This window comes from Rhincodon typus, chromosome 28, assembly GCF_021869965.1.
Source record: "Rhincodon typus isolate 14 chromosome 28, sRhiTyp1.1, whole genome shotgun sequence".
Taxonomy (NCBI): Eukaryota; Metazoa; Chordata; class Chondrichthyes; order Orectolobiformes; family Rhincodontidae; genus Rhincodon; species Rhincodon typus.
This window is the reverse complement of record NC_063359.1, coordinates 26,592,158-26,610,883: the sequence shown is the minus strand read 5'-3', so window position 1 is coordinate 26,610,883 and position 18,726 is coordinate 26,592,158. Positions and strand designations below refer to the sequence as shown.

General features: G+C 41.0%; 1 protein-coding gene and 1 long non-coding RNA gene across 5 annotated transcripts in view; both read right to left on the bottom strand.

Annotated features, from left to right (window-relative positions):
- Positions 1-1,708, bottom strand: part of zbtb34 (zinc finger and BTB domain containing 34) — a 34,021-nt gene extending 32,313 nt beyond the window's left edge. The window contains exon 1 of one of the 3 annotated variants that reach the window (XM_048613430.1): positions 503-1,708. In XM_048613430.1, coding sequence (XP_048469387.1) covers positions 503-549 — 47 coding nt within the window. In that variant the 5' untranslated portion in view covers positions 550-1,708. The other 2 variants (XM_020535562.2, XM_020535570.2) reach the window with 2 other exon arrangements.
- A 5,365-nt stretch (positions 1,709-7,073) lies between these two features.
- The window catches only part of LOC125486350, a 28,425-nt gene continuing 16,772 nt past the window's right edge, over positions 7,074-18,726 (bottom strand). The window contains exons 2-4 of one of the 2 annotated variants that reach the window (XR_007265030.1): positions 15,504-15,530; positions 12,927-14,796; positions 7,074-12,655 (exon numbers count right to left, since the gene is read on the bottom strand). This is a non-coding gene — a long non-coding RNA (uncharacterized LOC125486350). Of the gene's footprint in view, positions 14,797-15,503; positions 15,531-18,726 lie in introns of both variants that reach the window. The other variant, XR_007265029.1, reaches the window with a different exon arrangement.

Genomic DNA, 18,726 nt, shown 5'->3' with positions numbered 1-18,726 from the left:
GGTGGAAGACACTTAAGTGACACAGTTGGGGGGTTGGCGGGGGGGCTAGAAGGGAAGGGAACACCAAATTAAAAACAGGTTGTGATTGTCAATGAAATAAGGACAGGGGGAAACCAGACAGTAATAAATGCAGAGACGAAGGCGGAAACTTATTTTTGGTGCCTGCCTGTGCATGCACTATGTGAGAGAAGTGAGGGGTCCGAGCACAGAAACAACTCAAGAAAGCACTTACTTGGTTCCTAACTTCACATACAACATGGAGGCCCGGCCCTGCTCTGCTCTCGCTTAAACCAGCTGCTCACTTTATCGGTAGCCGGCCGCCGCCTTGCATTGCATACTTACTCCGCCTTGCAGTGCTGCGAGGTTGCCTGGGTTTGTCTCTCACATCTTTTTTTTGTTTTTTTTTTTTTTTCTCTTCACTTTCCCCCCCCCCCCCTCCCCAACCCGGCGCTGCCCAGGCCTCACATACAGACCCCCCCCACCCCCCTCCCGGTCAACTAACCTTCCCGACCCCGGAACTGAATCCGCTAAACCACCATCACCCCGCATTTCCGGTGGGGGACCCCGAGTGCGGAGCCGAACTCGGAGGAGACGGAGACCGAGCCCGAGCCCGAGCCCGAGCCCTGAGCCGAAGCCGGAGGAACACGAACTCGGACCCGAATCCGGTGTACCCCGAGCTTTGAGCCGAAGTCGAAGGAACCCGAACTGGGAGCCGAGGCCGGAGGAACACGAACTCGGGGCCGAAGCCGGTGGAGCCCGAACTCGGAGGAACTCGAACTCGGGGGAGCCCGAGATAACAAGGTGTACAGCTCTAGGCCCGAAACGTCAGCCTTCCTGCTCCTCTGATGCTGCTTGGCCTCCTGTGTTCATCCAGCTCTACACCTTGTTATCTCAGATTCTCCAGCACCTGCAGTTCCTACTATCTCGGAGGAGCCCGAACTCGGGGCCGAAGTCGAACGAGCCCGAGCTCCGAGCCGAAGGTTGAGGTGCCCGAACCGTGACCTGGGCAGTAGTAACCCCAAGGATGTTGATAGAGTGGGATTTAATGATGGTATTGTCATCGAATATCAAGGGGCAATAGTTACATTCTTTCATATATTCATTCTTATTGAAAATGGTCAAAAATCACACAACAGGTTATCGTCCAAACAAGGGTCACCGGACCCGAAACATTAACTCTGTTTTCTCCTTCACAGATGCTGCCAGACCTGCTGAGCTTTTCCAGCAACTTTGTGTTTGTCCCTGATTTACAGGATCCGCAGTTATTTCGGTTTTTACAGGTTATAGTCTAACAGGTTTGTTTGAAGACACAAGCTTTCGGAGTGTCACTCCTTCAGGTGTCAGTGAGAGAGATGGTATCGGACACAGAATTTATAAGCAAAAGATCAAAGGGTCACAGAACTGATGCGATGTTGAAACAAACTTAAAATGGCTGTTAAATCTTTAATCAGTTAGAAAGGATTAATATGTAAATTCATTAATTTCAGAGTTAAGTACTGCCCGGAAATACTAAAGGTTTTATCAGTTCCCTCAGTATACCAGAGGTGACATCCCAGGTCAGACAATGCATTTTAGGTGTCAGGCCTTGTTTAGAATCTGGCTGTGTATCAACTTGGAGTCAGACTGGTTTCATTTCCAACGGAGGAAAAGCCACAATGACTGTCTACAAAATATGAGGTTTTTGAACAAAATAGAATGTATCTGCAAATGCAAATTCACCTCATAGCTTTATATGTGTGTGAGGGAGAGAATGTGTGTGCGCGTGTGTGAGGGAGAGAGTGTATGTATGTGAGGGAGGGAGCGTGTGAATGTGTGTGTGAGAGAGTCTGTGAGTTTTTTGTTTATTCATTCACAGGATAAGGGTGTCACGGGCTAGGCAGCATTTCTTGCCCATCCCTAATTGCTCAGAGGGCAGCTAAGAGTCAATCATATTGCTGTGGGTCTGGAGTCACATGTAGGCCAGACCAGGTGAGGATGGCTGTTTCCTTCCCTAAAGGACATTAGCGAACCAGGTGAGTTTTTCCTGGCAATGGACTCACAGTCATCATCAGATTCTTAATTCCAGATATTTATTGAGTTCAAATTTCACCATCTGCCATGGTGGGATTCAAATCTGGGTCCCCAGAACATTATCTGGGTCTCTGGATTAATAGTCCAACGATAATACTGCTAGGCCAGCCCCCTGCTGTGTATGCAAGTGTGTGTGTGTGTTTGTGTGAGTGTGTATAGCGTGGTAGGGTTACCAGTAGTGCCACATGATCCCAAGATCCCAGTTGAGGCCATCCTCATAGGTATCGAACTTGGCTATCAGCCTCTGCTCGGTGATTCTGCGTTGTTGTGTATCCTGAAGTCCGCCTTGGAGTAGGTTTAACCAAAGATCTAAGACCAAAAGTCCTTGTCTGCTGAAGTGACAGGGATGTTCCCTCCCGGTGGGGTAACACTTCAGTGCTTAAGCAGAGTTATTCCTATTGACTTTAGTTTTGCTTGAGCTCCTTGCTATCAAAGGCAGTAACTCACCTCATATCTGGAATTAGCTGTTTTGGTCCAAGTTTGACTGTAAGCCAACAAAGCTGTAATGTGGACAGGAACTGAGTGGCTTTGGCGAAACCCAAACTGACTGTGAGTGAGCAAATCCTGCTTGATAACACTGTCATTGACACCTTCCATCAATTTACAGGTGATGAAGAGCAGACTTGATGGTGTAATTCTCCAGGTTGTTCTTTTTTGTACAGGGCACACTTGGGCAATTGTCCACATTGTTGGGCAGCTGCCAGTATTGTAACAGTACTGTAAAAACTTGGCCGGGGTGCAGCCTGTTCTGCAGTCCAACTCTTAGTACTACTGCCACAATATTGTCAAAGTTCACAGATTTTGCAGTATCCAGTGTCTTCACCATTTTTTTGATATAATGTGAAGTGAATTGATTTGACCGAAACCTGGCATTTGAGATGCTAGGGACCTCAGGAGAAGGCTGAGAGGGATCATCCACTCAGCATTTCTGGCCAACAGTTGTTGCAAATGCTTCAGTCTTACCTTATGCACTGAGGTGCTAGGCTCCCTCATCATTGAGGATGAGGCTATTTCTGGAGCCTCCTCTTCCAGTTAGTTATTTAATTGTCCAATACTATTCGTGACTGGGTGTGACAGGACTGAGCTGATAGATTTCCAGCAACTAACACAACTATCCTCATTTGTGCTTGAAACAACTCAACTAAGAGTGAAATCAAGGAGCCCAAGCAATGAGAATTGGGCAAGTTTTCCACAAGTTAATTGCTGCTTCGATGTCAAGGGCTGTCACTCTTACCTCACCTTTGGAGCTCAGTTCTTTTGTTTGTGTTGGCATCAAGGCTGTAATGCGGTCAAATGCTAAGTGACATTTGCAAAACTCAAACTGACGTAAGTAAGCAGGTTATTGAAGGGTAAATGCCACTTGATAGCACTGCAGATATCTTTCATCAGTTTGTTGATCGTGGAAAGTAGGCTGATGAGGTACCACCTGTCTGGGTTGGATTTGTCTTGCTTTTTGTGGACAGGACATACCTAGGCAATTTTACACATTGTTGAAGCATGTTTCAGTATTTTAATTGCACTTGAACAACTTGGCTAGATGTGCAGCTTGTTCAAGAGCATTTGTCTTCAGTACTATTGCTTGAATGTTGTCATAGCCTTTTCAGTATGCAGTGCCTTCAGTGGTTTTTTTATGTCATGCGGGGGAGTGAATCAAATTGATTAAAGACTGGCATTTGTGTACTGTAGACCTTTGAAGGAGACCAAGATGGACACCCAAATCAGCACTTCTGGCTGAAGATGGTTGGAAATACATTAGACTGGTCTTTTGCACTGATGTGCCAGATTCCCCCATCATTGAGAATGGGGATATTAATGGAGCCACCTTCTCCAATTAGTTGTTTAATTGTCCGCCACCATTCATGAATTAATGTGGCAGGATTGCACACCCTTAATTTGATCTGTTGGCTGTGGAAACTGTTAGCAACTATTGCAGGCAATGTGCTGATGACATAGTGGTCTGAAAGCAAGTTGTTAAGAAGACAAGGAATGGCTACAAAACATGTAGAAACATTAAGTGAGTGAGGAAAGATCTGGCAAATAGATAATAATGTGGAAAAAGTGTGAAATCATCCATTTTGGCACGAAGAATTAGAAAGCATATTGTCTAAATGGAGAGAGATTGCAGAACTCTAAGAAGAAGAGGGGTCTGGGTATCCTAGTGCATGAAACTTAGTTAGTGTGCAGACACAGCAAGTAAATAGAAAAGCTAAAAGAATAACCTTATTTCATGAGATTTCATTGGGTAAAGATTCAATATTGAGGACGCCCAGGGAAACACCCTCGTGCCTGTATATTTCTGTGCTAATACCACTAGTGGACCTTAGGAATGGTGATGGTGGTATCTGAAACATTGTCTGCAAGGTATGATTCACTGAGCACATCTATAAGAAGGCTGTTGCCTGATGAGGCTATTGGACAAGTCTCCCAATTTTGGCACAAGCCCCAGATCTCATTAAAGGGGACATTGCATGGCCCACAGGGCTGGGATTGCCACTGAAGTTTCTGGTTGTCTAGGTCAATACTGGGTGAACAGTTCAATTCCATGCCTTTTTGACTTTCCTGTAGTGTTTGTTATAACCAAGTGGTGTGCAAGGTCATTTTTGGGACAGTTGAGCATTGACCACATTGCTGTGGGTCTGGAGTTAATTTTGGCCAGAATAATATTTCCTTTCCCAAAGGACGTAAATGAACCAGTTGGTCTTTATGACAATTGACAATGGATTGTGCCAGCATTGGTTGGCCTAGCTTCTCACTTCCAATTTACTTAATAATTGAATTATCGTAAACTGCTTATCATGACCAAACTTCATTAAGGATGTGAGGTTCTCTGAAATGATGCAGAATAGATTTATCAAAGCAATTCCATGGCTAAGGGATTTTAATGACAAGATTAAGTTGGAGAAGATAGAGATATACAAGATTATGGACAGGTTTCAACAAGACAGACAAAATAAGTTGTTTCCATTAGCTGATGGTACAAGGACAAAGGGGATACAAATTTTCTAAATTTTGGGCAGCGATGAAGAAGAAATTTTTTTTTTTAAGATGGCAAGTCGTAATGACTTGGAATTTGCTGCTTGCAAGGTTGATAGAAGCAGAGATAATGAATGATTTCAAAAGGAAACTGGATGAGCACTTGAGGGAAATAACCTCACATGGTGATGGACAGAGAGTAAGAGAATGGGAGGAGCTGAATTACTCTACAGAGAGCCACATGGACCTGAGGTGCTGAATAAGCTCTTGCTCCTTTCACAGCCCGGGACATGAATATTTGGCCCATTATGCATGTAGGCCTCTCTGAAACCACAACTCTGCTAGTCCCACACCCCTACCTTTTCCCTTCAGATGGTTAAGAAATTTACCTTTTTGAACCACGTTTGAATTTTGCCTCCAGCACACTCAGTGCATCCCAGATCCTCCTCACAAGCAACATGTAAAGATTTTCTCATGTTGCCATTGATTCTTTTGTCATTCATCTTCGATCATTGTCTTCTGCCTTCCGACTGTTCCACTGATAGGAATACTTTCTTTCCCTCTACTCTGTCCAGACGTCTCACAAAATTGAACACCTCTTTCAAATTTCATCTCAGTTTTCAATAATCTTCTCCAATCTATTCATGTATCTGGAGTCTCCCATGCCTGGAACCATTTGCACATCTCTCTTCTCCATCCTCTCCAGTGCGTTCACATTCCCACTAAAGTGGAGCTCAGAATTGGATACAGTAGTCCAGTTGAGACAGAATCTGTCTGTTTTAAAACACTCATTGTAACTTCCTTGTTTTTTTTTTTTTACACACACTGCCCGCGTGCATAACATCCATAATCTTATGTGCGTTTCTGGTTGTAAGCATTTGTACAAAACATAGCAACTCATGAACTTATAGGGAATAAAAAGGAAGATATAACGTGCTGCTTATTGTGCAAAGCTGATTTAATGAACATTTCCTTTCAGAACTGCTCTGAGGAAACAGTGTCCTTGTTGTCCGGTCCACAAGACCACATAAGATGTAGGAACAGAAGTAGGTCACTCAATCTGTCGAATTTGCTCTGTCATTCAATGAGATCATGATTGATCTGATGATCCTTAACTCCACTTTCCTGCCTTTTCCCCATAATCCTCAATTCCCTCGCTGATATTAAAATTCTGTCTATCTCAGCTTGAATGTAGTTAATGACCCAGCTTCTACAGGCCTCTGTGATAAAGCATTCCACAGTCACTATTGAGAGAAACTAAATCCTCCTCATTTTTGTCCTGGTTTAGGTGAGCCCTTATTTGGAGATTATGCTGTCTGATTTTAGACACGCCCTCAAGCGGAAAACAACCTTTCTGCAAGCCTTCTAAAAATCTTGCATGTTTCAATAAGAATGCTTCTCATTCTTTTAAATTCCAGTGACTACAGGCCCAACTTACTCAACCTTTCTTCATAAGACAGTCCCTCCCATATCTGGGATCAATCCAATGAACTTTCTCTGGACTGCCTCCAATGTCAGTATATCAGTATAAGGGGACCAAAATTTAACAGCCTTCCAGATGTGTACTAACCAGTGCCTCTATAGTTTTGGCAAGACTTCCCTATTTTCATACTTTATCCCCTTTGAAATACATCTAAGATTTTTGAGTAGATTTGTAGCTCGGGTTGTGGACGTTGTGGTTGGTTGGCTCGCCGAGCTGGTTCATTGTTCTGTAGACGTTTCATTACCCTGCTGGGTAACATCATCAGTGCAGCCTCCGATGAAGCGCTGTTGTGTTTTCCCACCTGGTATTTAAACTCTGGTATCCATTGAGCTGGATTACCTCACTTCCAGAATAAGAGGTCACACATTTAAGGCAGATGAGGGGGAATTTCTTCTCTCGGGAGTAGTGAATGTGTAGATTTTTTTTACCACAGAGGGCTGTTGAGGCTGGGTCATTAAGTATATTTAAGGCTGAGGTAGACAGATTTTTAATCCATAAGGGAATTGAGTGTTATGGGAAAGAGGCAGTAAAATGAAATTCAGGATCATTAGGTCAGCCATGATCTCACCGAATGGCAGAGCAGACATAATGGGCTGAATGGTCTATTTCTGCTCTTATGTCTTCTGGTCATACAAATGAAGAAAAGAATACAATTGCCACTTGGTTTATTAGTTGAATTGATGCTTCAGCTTAAGTTATTCTAAAAACAAGGATTCTTAGTAAGATGTGAGGCTTCCTGTAGTTGAGTTTACAAGAACTCAGCTTAAAAGGAGCAGTTTGCTGGGGAAACAGTATAATTGGATGTTACCTTAGCTGCATAGTTGTCTTGCATTTAGTTCAATGGAATTCAGATAGTAGCACTGGAGAGGTCCAGAGGAGGTTTACAAGAATGATCCTGGGAATGAAGAGCTTGTCATATGAAGAGCGATTGATGACTGGGCACAGCTTAGAAGGATAAGGGTGGAACCTCCTTGAAACTTAGAGAACACAGAGACCTGGATAGAGTGGATGTGGAGAAGATGTTCCCACTAGTAGGAGACACTAAGACCCGACCAGGGCAAAAGGACAACTCTTTAGAACTGAGATGAGGAGGAATTTCTTCAGCCAGGGTGAATCTGTGAAATTTATTGCTGTAGAGGTCAAGTTATTGAGCGTATTTCGGACAGATATGGATCAGTTCTTGATTAGTAGGGGATCAAGGGTAATGGAGAGAAGACAGAAGATTGCGTATGAGAAACAATTCAGCCATGATCGAATGGGGGAGCAGACTTGATAGGCTAAATGGCCTAATTCTGCTCCAATATCTTATGGTCTCAATGGTGTTTCCGTCTCACAACAGCTTCTGCTGTTATTTTTAAAAGCAGATAACAAGTATGGCTGACCTACAAAGGTTTTGAATCCCTTCTAACTAGACTTTATGAAATATGAAAAACAACCTTAAAACCCATGGACACAACTACTGCAAGTAAAAACCATTTCTGTGCAATTTTGTTCTCTGTAATATCCTCAAGTCCAAGAACCATTGTAAGTGGAAAATGTGAACAGAAACTGCTTACACTTACCAACGTGACTTGATACAAGTCCAAACACCCTTGCCTAATATGCAGGCGTGTTAGGCCAGTAAATATCCTGTTTTGACTTTGCAGATCCTGATTGCTTGAGACAGCAAGGTTTTTGTGTTTGAATGAGGAGCCATCACAACATTATGAAAAGTTGATGAGATCCATTTTCATATGTATAAATTCATTGGGAGGAGTTCAGGGCTTGTACTTTTTCTAATGTGGTCTCAAAGCTTCTTCTCCTCTGACAGAAGAACAAAGCAATTTCTACCACTTATCCCAAAAATGTGCTCAGTTTCTGGAGAAATCTCTGGCATTCAGGCAATGATTTGATCAAATCCTGATCACATTGTTCGATCCCAACCAATGGACTTTTACTGGTAAATAAAAACCTCTGAAAAATTAAACATCCATATTCCATGCCCCATATAGGGTAGTATGGTGCCAGTATGTCTCGCCAGTCACATGACACACACCTTATTTGGTCAACTCAGCAACCTGAATTTAACAATATTCAATTTTTTTTTGAAACACAGCATGGTTCCTGTGTGGAATGAACTTCCAAAGGAAGTGCTAAATGTGGGTACAATTTCAACATTTAAAAGACATTTAGAAAAGTACATGAATAAGAAATGTTTGGAGTTTTATGGGCTAAACTCAGGCAGGTGGCACCTGTATAGTTTGGGATTATGGTTGGACTGAAGGCTCTGTTTCCAAGCTGTATGACTACGACTCTATGTGAGTCTTGATGTTTTTATGGTCTATGGTGAAGTAGTAAGATCAGTCAACTTTCAGGTTATAGTCCTTTCTGTTGTTTAAAAAAAGGCGTGTGTGAATTTCATTAATGGCTGGGATTATCCATATGTATTTAGGTATTTACTCATGTTTCAAGACTGAGAGAAATTGAATACTGCCGAAAAACATAAGATAAGTCATCACCGTCTTAAAACAGTTGGTGTCCATTTTACAAATACAACTTTAAAGATGGTAACAACTTCATGACAGTGCTGGGGATGGCATTCTTTTCTTTGCTTGTGGCTGAAGGAATATCGACCAGTGCACTAGGACAATAGCATCACGGGATCATTGACATCCATCTGAATCAGATATGTTGAACCTCAATTTAATATTACATTGCAAAAGTAGCTTTCTCTCATATACATTTACAGAATGTCAGGTTAGCTTGTGCTTAGAGACCCCATAGCTGGACTTAACACCAACCAAAAAGAACGCATTCAACCATACAGAAAATTATAACTGAGAAAGGTTAGATTTTGGATCAGATCAGTAAGTATTGAGCTACGAATTCTTATATGACGTCTGCCAAGGGCCAGTAATTTAAAGGAAGAAATATCCTCCTTTGTCACCACACACACTTATGTAGTCAGACACAGATTTGTTGCAATTATGTCATTCCGTATCGGGGGAAAAACATTTTAAATAGCAGCATAGCTCAAATCATGTTTTGACAATAAGACAGAATTTACTTTTTTTCACAATGTGATGGTGGACATCAACCAACATATGAAACAAGTAATTATGCACTTCATTTCAGATGATTTATAAAATTGCTGTACTTTCAACATAGAAAATAGTTATAATAATAACTGATGATCTAAAAGTAAACCATTAAAAGTCATCATATTCTTTAATTTATGTGTTAGGTTTAGGATAAGTAGTATTGCTGCTCATGTCCTGACCTACACTCAGTCCCATTCACTCATCATAATGGTCTCTGGTCTACACTGGCTTCGAGTTAAGCAGTGCCTCATTCTACCCTAGTTCTGAAATATCCTGCAGCTTTAGAATCCTCCGATATCAGCATTCCTCTAATTCTGAGCATCTCTGCTTCACTAATTTACACCTCTCTGCTCTTTTAATTCTCTTTTCTACATTTAAAGATACTCCATTCCTACCTCTGACTAAGCTTTTGTTTATCTGCCCAAATATGTCATGTGTCCTGACACTGTCTTTGATTTTATAATGCCCAAAGAGATTTGACATGTTTTACTGTATTACGAAAACAAGTTCCTGTTGTTATGATTCTACCATAAATAATCTAGGACACACAAATCCAAAATTCAAAATAAATAAGTTATTATCTCCTGATTTATCTCTTTTTTACCCTTTAAAACAGCGACATTCGTGAGGATTTATCAGGTCTGTTATCTCATTATAAATTCAAACAACTCTATCTACTGTGGAATTGGAGCCAGTTCACTGCTGAAGTGTTGTGAAGATATAACTAACTGGGTTACAATTGCCTATCTTAATCCAGCAACTCTAGAAAAAGAGAGGAAGTCTCTTTAAAAAATGAGATTAATTTGCCCTGTAAAGAAGTTACTGAATTTAAAGAATTTGAGATTTTCACAACAAATCTTTGTAGTGTTAAAAAAAATCTCCAGTCAGACCCTATGTTAGTCAGAATATGACTTTTGCAAGTCAACTTTAGGGTAGCTTGCAGAAGGACCTCCTGAAGAATAGGTTTCATGCTGTTATGAATGCTTACAAACATGGAATTTAAATGTTTTTTATTCTTTGAAAAAATGTGAGTGTAACAGGAAAAGCTGATGTTTATTACTCTTCTGTGGTTGTGCTCAGCTCTATATAACTGTTTAGAACTTCTAGACTGCTTCTAGCCAACCACATAAAGGCCACAGTGAATGAGAACAGTGGGTTTCCTGGCCTAAATGGCATTAGTTGTGTTTACGTGACAGCAGACAGTCTCAAGATCTTTTTACTGATGCTATCTTTCTTTCCCCAACCTTTAGATAAAGGTACAGAATAAAGATCTGTCGTGGTGGGATTTTAACTCTAAATTTACTGTACAGATTTAGGCCATTCAGCCCTACCAACTCATGCCAGCCTTTATGCTCCATTCAAGCATCGCATCCTTCTTCAGTTATCAGGGTAATGCTCTATTACCTTCTCCTTTACATTCTTATCTAGCTTCTCCTTAAATTCATCAATGCTATTCATTTCAACTGCTGTCTGTAGTTGAATTGCAAATGGTATGAAGATTTCATTATTTTCATGTTTGAGGAGAGCCATTTGCACTCTGTTAAACTTTATGTGCCTTACTTTCTGTGCACTGTGCAGTAATGTCACATTTACTGTACTAGCAGACCAGAAGCCAGTCATGAGGAGGGGTGAGAGAAAGGAATGTCTAGTTGGGCTTTTAATTAAATTAGGACAACTAGGGACAGGCAATATATGTAGAATTACCAACACTACCACATGCTGAAAACAAATTCAAAAAAGGACCTCAATGTAAATCACCATAGTTTTGGTTTGTTGTCTCTTTTAAAGCAGTATGCAGAGTACCATCTTATCCTCTGAACTTGCACAGCAGCAAATGACTTCCAACTGTTTTTCTCACATGCCCTTCCAAAAAGAGCAAAACCTTGTTCTTCCTACTCCTTAGAATTTTGAGTCTCTGTGGTTTATAATTTGTACCAAGGAACTATCTTATTACAATTTTTATAAAGGAATGTTATATTTATTGATTGAAGATTACAAGGAGTTTCAATGAATATAAAGATTCATAAGTCATTTGCAGATATTGTTTTATGTGAAAGAGAGAATTCTGGGAAGAGTGAGTGAGCAGTTTGTTTTTTTTTTATTAGCTGTCTTCCCAGATATATTCTGAAAAGATATTGGGGAATAGGGGTATAGGGGAATAAGATATAGGGGCCTGAATAATATGGGCTACAATGAGAATCCGGGAGAATTGTGAGAGAAGTTGGACAAGGCGTTCCTGACAGCAAAAACAACTAGCTGCACTTTCCAGCCAAGTCCCAGATAATGATTTGAGATTCTCACTAGGTATCAGCAAGATGCCTATTTAAAGGGGATTATTGCTTGTTGTCAGCCTGATTAATTGCAGATCTTCCCTCAGTAATATGCAGCCTCTTATCCTATCACCGGCTGTGAACAAATTAGACGCTGAGAAATCTTGACATGAAGTCTGAGCCGGCATCTGCTCACTGCTTGTTATCAAGGCCCTCCATCTTGGACACCCAGTACCAGCATCTCAGGGCACACACCCATGGACAGTGACTGCACACACAATTTCCAAAGACCTTGGCGGTGCACATATGCCAGCCCCTCCACATCAGCATGGCACATCTCTGATACACTTACAATATGCTTCTGCACTTTACACTTCAGGCTTCACAAGCAACTAACAGGGGCAGGCATCCAGCTCGGGGATGGGACCAGGCTGCATCTCCGGGATGTTACTTGCTGTTACAATGTTTACTTAATTTAAGCATACCTGGATGCTTACAGTATCCCTGCCTTGCCTTTTCATACTCTGCCCTCTCAGAGCTATAAGGCTCATGGTAGTTCAATCTTGCCTTGCCATTTAGCGCAGACACAAAACCAAGAAGTTTAACATGGTTGACAGCTGTTCTCAGTTAGAGGAGATCGCCACAAGTCAGGGGCCCCAGCACAATAAGGGCAGTCTCCAGTACCTGTCTTGGATGCAGTCAGGATCCTTTTCTCATAAGGGATGAAGAACTGAACATCAGAACCTGTTCATTTCTGCCCTATTGTGGGTTGTTTTCTCCTGTAATGAGAGCAGAGGAGGAATTGAGCAATATGAAAGTGGCTGGAACAACTGTTAGTGTTGTGCAGGTGGGGGGAAAGATAGTGATGTATCCCAAGGGAATGAGTAAGAGCAGAGGCATGCAGGGTTAGTGTGTGGGGATTGAGGTGGGTGACAGCGAATCAGAGAAGATGTTGCATGCAATAGTAAGAGGGGTAGAGCCTCAATGGAAAATTGGTGTAGAAGAGACAAAGTGATAAAGAAGTAGTGAAGAGATAATAGCAGCACTTACCCTGGTGGATTCAAAAAGGTCAATGACCTTCTTCTTACAGTGCTGGGTATTCTCCGGATGGCTGAGATTGCACTGACTTGTGTGGCAACCTAGGACCAGGTTGGCAAGGCCTGGCATCGTGGCCTCCTTTGGCAGTCCTGGAGGAAGAGGATGGCACTCCTTTGCACCACCCCATGGAAAAGAACTATCAGTCACCTGTCCTGAAAGTTGGTTGAAAGTTCCCCTTCTCTGCCATGACATTTGCCATGGGCAAACATCACAAACTGTGCAGGGTAGTTCGGGTCTGTCAGTGCATGTCCAGGTGTGCAAAAATCTTTTAAAGATGGCACTGTCAACAGGAATGCCAGTCCATTCCAAAATGTCTGGCCAGTGGCGAGTTCTTCCAGTTATGGCAAGTGGTAGAATCAGGCTAGCATTGAGTTGCTATTGGATTGGGCAGGTAGATAATGAAGTAGGTTTAGGACAATAGTGAAAGAAAACTTTGAGATAAACCTTCAGTGGAACTCAATGAAATTGACATGGAACCAAAAAGAAAAAGGTTCAGCCTGTTGTCATTGCAGGCTATTTAATAACGGTTAAAATCCATTAGATTAGAAGTCAGCTTTTGCTATGGTTAGTTATGACAATCCTAAATGGTTAACGTAAACATTGCATCTAAAAAATATGTCTGCTTTATTTACAGTTCTCAGTCCAACCGAGGGCAAATTGGTGAAAAAAATGCATGTTATGTTTGTGAAAGAAGTAAATCGTACAAGTTCTGGACAACACCAAACTGATCTCAACTCATTGTTTTAATGTAGAGAAACTATTAACTGTATAGTACGATGTAGAATGCTCTTAAATTGTCCTAAAACAAAACGCATTTAGAGAGTCCAACCATTCATTTTGCTACATTCAATTCCACTTTATCAATTATTTGCTTATGTCATATTTATATGGAAAGACCAGTGCATTCATTTGAATGCCTCTATAATCTGTAGCCTGAGGTTAAAAGCCTGTGCGTGGGCAATTAGTTTTGAAGTATGGGACTGCAAGGCTAAGGCCAGAGGCCTTATATTTCAGGTCAGTCTCTACAGTAAAAAGTGATCTGAAAAAAACGTCATGCCAGAAACAAATGTCAGCCATGAAACAAGAGATGGGATTGAGCTTTCAAGATTTTGGAATCAGGATTGATTGTTTGCTTGCATATTAATTTGCTGTCTCTGAAATAACACTACTTCATGATCATATTAGGCTTAACTTTGTAGTGTCTTTATCAGTCCACTTTGGAATAATTGAAGAAACATGTATGATAGCATGTGTGAAAGATGTAATATCTAGTCTACATCATAAGACAGCCCTTTGCTTGACTTTAGTTCAGTTTTGGGTGATGAGCACATTGTAGAACAGAAGACACTCAGACTGCGTACAGTCGTCAGCAGCATCACTGCATCACTGTACCAACACCGCACACGAAATATCTAAAGTAGATATAAAACGTACCTTTTATATCTCTCATGGTCCTCAAATGCAACCCTATCCCTTCTTTGATGCCCATTTACTGCCCAAGGTGCATCCCAGTCCCCTCCACTGATTGATAAGCTTATCACTCCTATTTTCCACACAGCACCATGTTCTGTAACTGCAGCAGACAACATTTCAACACCAGGGTGTGGGGCGGGGCCTATGGTTGGTCAGGTGCATAACCTAAACCACTTGACTCAAATCAGGCTGCTGGAATCATAATGGTGAGATTTTCCATGTTCCTACATAATAATATGGAGCTGTCTGGGAGCACTGTTATCTTGGAAGGGTGGAGAAGTTGCTTGAATTGGTGGCTTTACTGATCAATTCCAGGCTCGAAGAGGTCAGTCAGGGACAAATCACATGCCTGGAAGGACACATAAGAGATTGACATTTTTTTAAAAATTGCACTTTTTGTGTAGAAGAATTGCACTTACATTACATTGTTTTGAAACTATTTTGTAAGTGTTAAATTTCCTGAAAATTAATTAAAACAAATTTGAATTTCAAATTCAAATTTGAGTCTGAAATTGAGCTCTTATTCAGAAACTTCCTAGGGATTAAAATATTAAGCAAGAATCACTGTGTTACTTCGACTTCATATCCCCAACCGGACATCTGAAGTATCATTAATGCCTCTTTGCATTTGGAGATCAACTCATTGACATGTGATTACTACTCATTACTGAAAATTCCTTTCCACCATTGATTATAGCTCAGCTGGCTGTACAGCTAGTTTTAGCTGTAGAGTGTTGTCAACAGTGTGGGTTCAATTTCCGCACGAGCTGAGGTTACCATGAAGGACTTCCCTTCTCAACCTCTCCCCTCGCCTGAGGTATAGTGACCCCCCCCCCCCCCCACCACCTACTGGCTCTCTCTAATGGGACAGCAGCTCTATAGTTTGGAAAACAATGGTGACTTTACCTTTTTTTAAAAAAAATGGATATTTTCAAATCAACCTGTTCAGAAAACACATGTCTGAGGCAAGTGGTACTTGAACATGACTTTCTGGCCCAGAGGCAGGGACACTATCACTGTGCCACAAGAACCTTCCATTATCGATGATATTCTTACCTTAACGAACTAGTAGATCGCATGTCACTGTTAATGGCAAATTAGAAGATAATTATTTTCAGAACAACATGTTCTATAGTAGAATATCCTGTTTATTTGACCTAACCAGTTATAATCATAAAATCTAACATAGCCAGAACTGAAACATGATCTACTACTTGCGGTGTTCTTTCCAGTTAAGCACTATAATTAGTCAAGCCAATTCTTGTGGCTCAGGAAGGTTTTACATTAAAACGAAGTTTATTCAGCGTTCATTACTGTGTCAGAGATATTTAGAATTGTCAGCCAAATAATCGTTTTAACCAGAGGCGACATTTGGACAGCTTTTAACTTTTAGTTTCAGGAGCTGGACGGAGTGCAACTCTGAACAAGACTGGGAGTGAGGAAGCGTTAGAGAGAATGGAATCGGACTACAACAGGGGTTCTTGAACTGCACCCAGCGTCTAATGCGGAGCAAAAACAAAATGGGGGTGGGGGGGATCTTAAAATGCAAAATGATGTAAAATAAAAATACGGTGAAAAGTAAAAAATAGGATTTCCGATTTATAATTCGTGTTTTTGTCGAAAAGAGGCATTTTATTATAAGAATATTCACAATTCCTTTTCTACTGGGAAACTTCCACATCTCTAATAAGACACTCCATTTCTCACGATTTCTGGTTGTGTACATCGTTTTTTAAAAAATGTTTTTGCTGGTTAACGTTTCCACCAGTTACACCACGTCCACGTGTGTTTGTTTCCTTGTATTGGTTGCCTGGCAACAGTGTAACAATTTTCAGGAGCCAGTCTCGGGGGAGTGAGGGGTGGGAGAGAGCCTCCTCCAGTGAGGAGCCGAGCACCAGAATGGCAAAAGCCCCGGTCGAGAAGCCGCCAAAGGACATGGTGCACCAACTGGCATTTGATCGTGAGTCGATCAGGAAAGAACTGCGCTCTCAGAAACTGAACACCACCTTTAATATCAACCCCCGCTCCAAATGTAAGCGATCGCTGTTATTTGTGACTCAGGAATAAACTGTGCGTCTAGTTTTGGTAGCCTCTAGATAGGAAGCAGTCTGTGAATCATAAACAGATTCCAATAGCATCTCATTAAGTGGTTCTCAAGTGAAAAGTAATGAACACAAAATTGGGAATTTTAAGCTAATAAAATGCTGAAAATATGTTAACCAAATAGAAGCATAGTGATTGTTACCTGATCAATAAACTGGGACATGAATTTGCTCAACACAGTAGCGAGGGAATTTAAATGTAGTTAATTATATAAATCTTAAAAGAAAAGCTAGTACCAGTAATGGTGTCCTTGTACCTATCACTGCACTAAAACCCACCCGATTTACTGCGGTCCTTTCATGACAAAAATTTGCTGGCCTTACAGAGTCTTGTCTATGTGCGAATCTAGTCCACGTGGGGAAATTAAGGAGCAAACCATTCAGTTTAGTTCAAGATTATTATTCACAAAGCACCTTCTCAATGTGATAGGCAGTAAATGCTGGTCTTGTCATCATCACCCTCATCCCCTGAATGAATAAAACAACAGGGTTGGTTAGTATCAGTGTCGTTGCTCAGGTTTTTCATGAACATTGGAAGTTTCAAAGTACCTTACAGCCAATCAAATACTGTTTAAAGAGCAGTCACTGTTGTAATTTAGAAAGCACAACAGGTAATTTGCACACAGTAAGCTGTCACAAATAGCAAGGACATAATGAGCAGCTAATATACATTTTTGTGCTGTTGTTTGAGGTATTGGTCAGAACAGCGAGAAGAATTGCCCTGCTCTTTGACATTGTGCCATGGGATCTCTTGTATCCAGATGAGCAGACCGTGGGGTCCTCAGTTCAATGTTTTACAAAAGACAGCAACTCAGATAGAGCAGGCTCTCCTTCAGTACTGAAAATCGAATGTTAACTTTGTTTTAGTGCTCAAGCCCCAGATTGGGATATGAACCTGTAACTCAGCTGCGAGCATCCTACCCACTGAGCCACAACTGACAGAACAAACACGTCAAAGGTCTGGGTTCAGCCCTTTGCAGCATTCGAAAAATAATTGTGAAGGAGTTGTGAGGGAGGAAGCAAAACCAGTGGAATACCTTGTAACTGGCTGTAACTGGCTAGAAATGGAGAATAAATGATGTGAATGATTTTCTTTTCAGACAAATGAGCAGAAAAGAAATCAAATAAAACACAACTTTTTAAAAGAAAGCATTCAAACAGCCATACCAAAGAGATTGTTTGTCCATCCAAGCAATGCATAATGAGAGAACCTGGAATATGCAGACTGGGTCAGTTGTGCTAGGTTTGTGGATATAAATACATTCCATCCCAACATCACCAACAGAATGACACTAGACAAACATAAGAATGAGGTGTAGGCCCTCCAAACCTGCAATGTTGCTACGTCACTCAATAATCAATCTTTTATCAGAACTCTACCTTCCTGCATTATCCCCATAATCCTTAATTCCCTCAGTTCCCCCAAAGAGTATTGATATCAGTTCTGAATATATTCAAAGATTCAAAATCATTTCAGCGAAGAAATTTCTCCTCACCTCAGCCCTAAATGGCTGACCCCTTATCCTGAGAATGATTCAGTTAATGCAACCAGTAGCTGACTAGCTAAAAAAATGATTCTTTAATATTTAAAATATCTTGCATGATATCCATTGATCAATAGATACAATTTAACTGATAAACCTTAAATACTTCAAATCAATCCATCAACACAATGTACCGTATTTTAGGAAAGATGTATCTATAAATTTTCAGCAAATATTGGTAGCATTTCCAGAGAAACTACACACTCACAAAATGAAGTAAATTAATAGAAATTATCACAAAGGGAGAATCTGATGCTGGTAAAGTTTAGATTATAAAGACATTATTAGAAAACTTTCTGTTTTGGATTTGGAAGTCCCTTACTTCTCTCTTTTCCGTTCTTTCATCTGGGCAACAATGAATTAAAGGTTGTTAAACGTTCAAAAGATTAAATAGGTCAACTGTGAAAAAAAAACCCACCTCTTGCAGCAAGGTGAATTTCAGATACTACTTTCATGATTTTGCAGAAAGGACACTTGGAATTATTAACTACATGAGTGAGCCTCAAGACATATTAGGTCAAAACACAGGAACTTTAGAGATAACAAGGTCTGGAGCTGGATGAACACAGCAGGCCAGGCAGCATCAGAGGAGCAGGAAAACTGACATTTTGGGTCTGGACCCTTCTTCAGAAG